The sequence below is a fragment of the Alosa alosa genome, chromosome 17, assembly GCF_017589495.1.
Source record: "Alosa alosa isolate M-15738 ecotype Scorff River chromosome 17, AALO_Geno_1.1, whole genome shotgun sequence".
Classification (NCBI taxonomy): Eukaryota; Metazoa; Chordata; class Actinopteri; order Clupeiformes; family Clupeidae; genus Alosa; species Alosa alosa.
Genome location: NC_063205.1, coordinates 27,888,211 through 27,895,764, shown reverse-complemented (window position 1 = coordinate 27,895,764; position 7,554 = coordinate 27,888,211). Strand labels below are relative to the sequence as shown.

At 48.3% G+C, this 7,554-nt stretch overlaps 1 protein-coding gene across 3 annotated transcripts in view; it reads right to left on the bottom strand.

Annotated features, from left to right (window-relative positions):
- Nucleotides 1-269: 269 nt before the first annotated feature.
- grm8a (glutamate receptor, metabotropic 8a) overlaps nt 270-7,554 on the bottom strand; it is a 166,640-nt gene continuing 159,355 nt past the window's right edge. For 2 of the 3 annotated variants that reach the window (XM_048267683.1, XM_048267685.1), the window contains 2 exons: nt 1,648-1,894; nt 270-375 (listed from right to left, as the gene is read on the bottom strand). In XM_048267683.1, the coding sequence (XP_048123640.1) occupies nt 326-375; nt 1,648-1,894 (297 nt within the window). In that variant the 3' untranslated portion in view covers nt 270-325. Of the gene's footprint in view, nt 971-1,647; nt 1,895-7,554 lie in introns of all 3 variants that reach the window. The other variant, XM_048267684.1, reaches the window with a different exon arrangement.

The following is a 7,554-nucleotide window of genomic DNA, read 5'->3' as shown; positions in this document are numbered from 1 at the left end:
TCTTGCATGGCAGGACAGGTAGCTCTATGACAGAGCAGCAGCCTCTTGTGTGAGGCTCTCCATGCCCAACACCCCCCCTCCCCTCCTCCTCCTCATCCTCCTCCATCCCGTCCCCCACCACTGGGGCTGGAGGCTCAATGCTGGGGAGAGATGTTAGAAATAAAGTCTCATGCTTGGTCATTCGCTCGCTCAAAGAAAGCTCTCCTCCTCTTCCTCTTCCTCCTCCTCCTCCTCACGACGAAAAAAAAAGCAGGACGGTTCCTCATGTAGTGGTGTCGTCCTCAGTGGGGGGGGGTAGGGGTCCCTCCGTGGTTGTGTCCCCCACTCAGATGCCATGATTGCTATAGCTGACGTACGTCGTCTTGGTGGAGGAAGCTGCCAGGAGTAGGAAAGACGTTAGAGAAGGAGGGATCGTCTTTGACTCAGAACGAATCTGTATACCTGTGCTTTAGTAGTTTCTATACGTATTTATTTTTGGTGAAAAAGGGGAAAGGAAGAGAGGGAGGGGGTTGTATTTCTGTCAGGCCACATGACTTCAGATGCCCGTTTCATTAGAAAAAAAAAAAAAAATCCGCTCATCCCCACTCTCTTCTTATTTTTCATAAACATGTCAGCTCGAGCTCTGCAGTTCCAGATGCTCTGCTGGCTGAAGCTTTTCTTTTGTCTTTATCTATCATAACAAAAAAAAATCTCAAGGGGTAGCTTTTAGTGTGTAAATGCAATATGCCAGAAGAACGAAAAAAAAAGTAATCCAACATCTGAAAAAAAAAATGGTTATACTTTTTTCTTTGCTTTGTTTTTAAAAAAAAATCTAAACCCCAACACTTGTGCTCCTCCCGTCTGCAGAACACTAACGAGTAAATAAATGGAGATTGACCTTCGCCGTTGCTCGGAAACCAAAGTGCTGACAGCCAGACAGTAGTGAGTGTAAAAAAAAAAAACTTTCATGTCTGACAGGGGAACGCAGCACCTGCAGCACAGAACAAAGTGATTGGCTTAATTACTTCAAAGACTCCCATTCCCCCTCATACAGCGTCAGATCACCTCGGAATGATTAAACACTGTCAAACACGGTCGATAATCCTCAACATGGTGGTGAGGGGTGGTGGGGTGGGGCAGAGCAGTTCAAAAACAAGACAAGTGGTAGAGGTGGAAGGGGAGGGGTAGCAAGGTTGGGGAGGGAGGAGGGGGTTCAATGCGTTGGCAAAGAAGTGCAGTAGTTCTCTCTTTCTCAAGTGCAACAGTACAGTTAAGTGCTGTAAACTACTTGGATACAAATACAAATAAACATGCATACGAACACACAGGCAGTACAGACGAAGCAGTACGACATCTCCATGGCAACTGATATGGAAACATCAGTTTAAAGAGTGGTGCAGTATCCGGATGTTTCCATATTCACAGGGGGGAAAAAAAACAACGACAAAAAACAAAAAAAAAACAAAGAAGAGAGTAGATGTGGTGGAGGGAGTGTGTGTGTAAAGGGATGAATGGGCAAGGTGGCTGCAGAAAAGAAGGGGATTGCGGTTGAATCCAAAGTGGATGCAGTGAAAAACACTTTGCCTTTATTCCTCCCTCCTTCTCTCTCTCTCTCCCTCTCTCTTTCGTTTTTTTCCTTTTTCTTTTAAGTGAGCAGCGAGTACTCACTGTTGGTCTCCATGCTCTCGCAGAGCTCCGTTTTGACCTCTCCGTTGGGCCGGTCGCCGGCCTTCTGGGTCAGCTTGCCGGACATGGTGGCGGCGGTGACGATGGCCTTGAAGCTGCGCTTGCGCTTGGGCACGTTCTGCTCCGGGTGGAAGATGATGATGTACACCTTGGGCATGTAGAGCATCCCCAGCGACACCGAGGCGCTCAGGCTCATGGAGATGGTCAGTGTGGCCGTCTGGATGTACATCTGAGGGGGCCAGGAGAGGAGGATGGAGAGAGAGAGATGAGGAGAGAGATGGATAGGGGAGGGTGAAGAGAGAGGGGGGGAGGGGAGGATGAAGACAGAGAGAGAGTGAGAGAGAGAGGGGAATGAAGATAGAGAGAGAAAGAGAGGGGAATGAAGATAGAGAAAAAGAGATGGATAAGGGAGAGTGAAAGGAAAAGGGGAAAGAGAGGGGGTGAAGACAGAGAGAAAGAGGGAGAGAGAGATGAAGAGAGAGAGAGCGTGATGGAGTGAGAGGGGGGGGAGAGAGAGTGATGAGGTATATACAGTCAGATAGAGAAGGGCGACAGAGAGAGATAGGAGGAGAGAAAAAGGTGAAGAGAGATAGAGGGGGGAAAGGTAGAGGAGGAGAGGCAGACAGAGGAGGGAGAGAGAGATGGAGAGAGATAGAGGGGGGAAGGGTAGAGGAGGAAAGGCAGACAGAGGAGGGAGAGAGATGGAGAGAGATAGAGGGGGGAAAGGTAGAGGAGGAGAGGCAGACAGAGGAGGGAGAGAGATGGAGAGAGATAGAGGGGGAAAGGTAGAGGAGGAGAGGCAGACAGAGGAGGGAGAGAGATGGAGAGAGATAGAGGGGGGAAAGGTAGAGGAGGAAAGGCAGACAGAGGAGGGAGAGAGAGATGGAGAGAGAGTGAGAGTGACAAGGCAGAGGTAGACACATACAGATGGAGTGATAGAGAAAGATAAGGGGACAGAAAGAGAGAACCAGACAAGACAGAAATGGAGTGAAAGAGATGGAGAGAGAGAACAGCAGTAGTGAGAAAGAGTGAGAGAGAAAGAGAGAGGAAAAAATAGATTAGGAACTTGCACCAGTGATGAGGTCACAAGAGCCAGAGTATGTGTGTGTATGCATGCGTGAGTGTGTGTGCGTGTGTGTGTGTGTGTGTGTGCGTGTGTGTGTGTGTGTGTGCGTGTGTGTGTGCGTGTGTGTGTGTATGTGTGTGTGTGGTAAAAGGACAAAACACCTCCGCATAGTGTTTGAGCTTGTCTCCAGCTGCTCACGAGCCCGCACTGGGCAGATGGTGTAGTTTTGCCCGTGATGTGATCTCCACCTGTTTAGGTTTGCCCAAACCGTTTCATACGCTCCATAAGCTCTATATACGGCTCAACAGGGCATTACAATCCCCTGTGTACGGCACTGTGAATCATGCAGACTCCCAACAGTCAAAACTCCTCTCTTTCTCTCTCTCTCTCGCTCTCTCTGTTTTCTTTCTCTCTCCTCTCTGTATTCTTTCTTTCTCTCTCCCCCTCTCTCTCTTTTCTCTTCTCTCTTTCTGTCTCCCTCTCTCTGGGGGAAGCTGACGGAGTGATTCACCTAAAGGAAGCCACCGACAGCTTTTCTCAAGACCTCATTACACACGGGCCTTATCAACACACCTGTCAGAAAGTACAGTGACAACCTGATGTACCGAAACGCTGCACAGCCAATTCTGTCCAGACACACGAACATGCACAGGCACACATACACATACCTACACACACACACACACATGTGTTCACGCATGCACGCACGCACACACGCACACACGCAAACACTCATCTGTATCCGTGTCTACAGCGGGCGGTAAAATTAGAGCGAATGCCTCCTAGCAGATGGCCAGTCACGCTTCAGTCAAAAACACAGGCTAGGCTAAGGCAGGTCAGACACACATGGAAGCTCCAGCTAATGGAAACACAAACAAATACACATGCACGCACACACACACACACACACACACACACACACACACACACACACACACACACACACACACACACACACACACACACAGGGGATCATAGTGGGGATCATAGTGATTTATGGCGTAATGCCAACTACAGGTCTGGGGCAATGTGGGCCAGGGGGCAACCGTAAGGCGAAAAAACCCCATCATGGGAACTTTAGAATAGACCCTGATCATCAATGACAATGATAGTCAGCAAGAGTTTGTGTGTGTGTGTATGTGTGTATGTATGCAGCTACATGTGTGTGTTTGTGAAGGCAATACATGTTTTTTTTTTTTTTTTGCAGCAGCAGCAGTCTAGTCTATTGTGTGCTTGTGTGGGCGTGTATATGACAATGTTGGAGCATGAACTGATTCAGGGCTCTATCGTGCGTCCCAGCGCAATTGACTTTGTATACTTGCGCTTTTGTCTTTCCTATTTTGCAGTCAGCGCATATTGGAATTTTCCCTCCACAGGTACGTGCCTGTAAATTAGGGAATTCGACTGCGCCCACTGGTGCGGTTCAGCGAAAAGATGGGGCGTGTTCCGGCGCAAACGTTCACTGTTGATATTTTGCAGTTTCAGAAAACAATTCCGCCACAGACCAGGAACTCCCTGGTCTAAAGTCTGTGGCGAAATGCAGATGCTATTTAAGGGCGCATGCATGACCACAGGCCTGCATGAATGAATGCGTTGCACACCAATCTACAGACACCCCCGTGCACAGACGGAAACATTCAAAGCCTTGATAATATTTGTCCATTTCGCGGTTTTGTTCGTGCATTGGTGACCTAAACTGGCTGCGCCTGGCAAATACGCCACCATAATAGCAATCAGCTATGGCACAAGCGTGCCTGTTGTTAAAGGGAATGTGAGATGACGCCTGATTGGTTTATTGCACGTTACGCCCAAACCACCCCATGATTAATGTAGCTACTTCAGACCACCCCATTTTAGATTTGCGTCGGGCGCAACAGTCAAATATCCCGCCGGTAAAATAGCATCAGCGCCCAAGATCCGCCCACAAAGTGACTTGCGTTTGCCGTTTCAGACCGTTAAAATATAGCCCTCAATGTCCATGTGCATGTGTAAGTGTCTATATCTTATGAATATGTTTGTCAGTGAATCTGTGGTCATTGAGTTGATGTGTGTATATGTATGCGCATGTTTATTCATATGTGGAAAACATATATGGTTATGTGTGTTTGAGAGCGAGTAAATGCCCTTAATGTGTGCTGTTTGGAAGTGAATGTATGTGAGACTATGGGCTTGCATTGAGTGGATGGCTATGTGTTTATGCTTAGTGACTATATGGGTTCATGGGTTTGTCATGGATGTATGTGCCTATAATGTATGTATAGGTATGTGACAGTGTTGACTCTGTGTGTGTCTGTGTGTGTGCATATGAGTGATTGAGAGAGAGAGAGAGAGAGGGAAGTGTGTGTGTGGGTGGGTGGGTGACTGTTATGTTGATCTTTAGTGTGTGTGTGTGTGTGTGTGTGTGCTTTGAGGTGTGTGTGTCGGTGGGTGACTGTTATGTTGATCTTTAGTGTGTGTGTGTGTGTGTGTGTGTGTGTGTGTGTGTGTGTGTGTGTGCTGTTGAGGTGCATGTGCATGTCGCGGTGGGTGACTGTTATGTGACTGTGGGCATGTGTGTGTGTGTGTGTGTGTGTGTGTGTGTCTGTGTGTGTGTGTGTGCATGTGCGCTAATGTGCATCTGTGTATGTGACTGTGGGCATGTGTGATGTGTGTGTGCGCGTGGGCGTGGGCGGCTGGGGTGAAATGATGACAGTGGCTTTTAGGCCAGTGTGAAATCCGAGGGTATTAATGCTCGCTGACATTTACAGGCCTGTGCTCGGCGGTCAGGCAGCAGTAACAGGGGACCAGGGAGAGAACAACGGAGAGAGAGAAAGAGAGAGAACGAGAGAATGAAGAAGAGAGAGAGAGACAGAGGGGGGAGAAAGAGAGAAAAAACAAGGTAGAGAGAGAGAGAGAGAGAGAGAGAGAGAGAGAGAGAACACACACACACACAAAAGATACACCAACCCCCTGAACAACACAAATGAAGCACAGTGCCGCATGACTAGCAGCCTCACTGGAAGACAGGGCTGTTTGTGCGAAGGCCACCATAACCAGTGTGGGGGCTGGGGCTGGGGCTAGGAGGGCTTCCCAGGCTGAAGACCGAGCATTAGCACCACCAAAGCAAAGATGAAATATTGCATCCCCAGGGCCTGGATGTGTTATCTTTATAGGTGTGTGTGTGTGTGTGTGTGTGTGTGTGTGTGTGTGTGTACAGTATGTGTGTGTGTGTGTGTGTGTGTGTGTGTGTGTGTGTGTGTGTGTGTGTGTGAGTGCACAAACTCAAACTGACTTGTGATTACTCCATTGGCGCTGCAGACTCTGTTGGAGGTGATTCATGTCTGTGGTCCCCAACACACAGCTGGGATGGAGCGTGTCAGGGGTACGGAGATACTGGGTTAATGGTGTGTGACATGTCTGTGGGGTGTGTGTGTATGTGTATGAAGTTAGGAGTGTGTGTGTATGTGTGTCTGCACACGCATGTACAGATGTAGATTTTCACATGTGATGATATTTTCTGTTTGTCCACAGATGTGTGTAAACACATGTATAATGGATTTGCATGAGTGTGACTGCACACACACACACACAGTCCAACACCTACCTGAATAGACGTGTGTTTGAGTGTGTGTGAGTGTGTAAATGCATCCTAAACTAGATACTAGTACTGCATAGCACTGCATTTAAATCCAAAAATTGCTGTGTATTCTTATGTGTTTATCTCTGTGCACATGCACGACTGCAGTGAGCCCACTTCTGATTCCGTGTGTGAGTGTACATGTGTGTGTGTGTGTTTGTTTGTGTACTGTATGTGTGTGGGTGTGTGTGGGTGGGTGGGTGGGTGTGTGTGTGTGTGTGCGTGCGTGCGTGCGTGCGTGCGTGCGTGCGTGTGTGTGTGTGTGTGTGTGATAGAGAGCGTGCTTGTGTGTGTGTGTGTTTGCCGGCCTTTGCCAGTGACCCAGGTGTGAGTAGCAGCGTTGTAGCGTCTGCCCTGAGTCACGCAAGTCCACCCAGGGCCCCGTCACCCCTCGTCACTTCCCTCAACCTCAGATGCCACCTCAACAGGTCCTGACCTCACGAGAGGGCAAAAGTGTGTGTGTGTTTGTGTGTGTGTGTGTGTGTGTGTGTGTGTGTGTGTGTGTGTGTGTGTGTGTGTGTGTGTGTGTATGTGTGTGTGTGTGTATGGGGGGGAGGGGTGGTTAGAGCAAACACCAACATTGAGAATCTCGTCAACCAAACTGGGGCATCTCGCACCGAGGGACTTTAAGACGCGCCACCTAAACCACTCGAGCGTTTACAAAACAAGGCCAATCTATGTATGGCCAACCTCGACGCCTTGAGCTTGACAGTGCAATATGAGAGGCCTTTAATGAAAAATCTGATTTGCTGCTGTGCGTTTATGGAACATGAACTTAAGCACGATGGCTCCATCTAAGCATGCCTGGCTGAGTCCAGACTGATACTGGAGGGAAGAGCAGCGTAAATGAGGTGTGGGCCAGGGTGTGTGTGTGTGTGTGTGTGTCTGTGTGTGTGTGTGTGTGTGTGTGTGTGTCTGTGCATTGTTCAGCCAATCAGAATTATTCATTTCACAGAGGTAAGCTCCGGCAGTTCAATAAACCTTATGTTTTAGACAAAAGAGAAAAAAGAGAAATATGGATGCACATCCTCACATTTGCTTGGCAGTTAAACTAATACATTTAGTAAAAGATGAGGCTGAGGAGGGGGGCCCTACATCCAGAGTGAAAAGTGTCTTACTGTATATCTCATTCAGCAGGAGTATGATACGATACAATGTAGGCAATATTCTCTCTGGTCTGTTGAGTCTCTTTCATTCAATGCTCTTC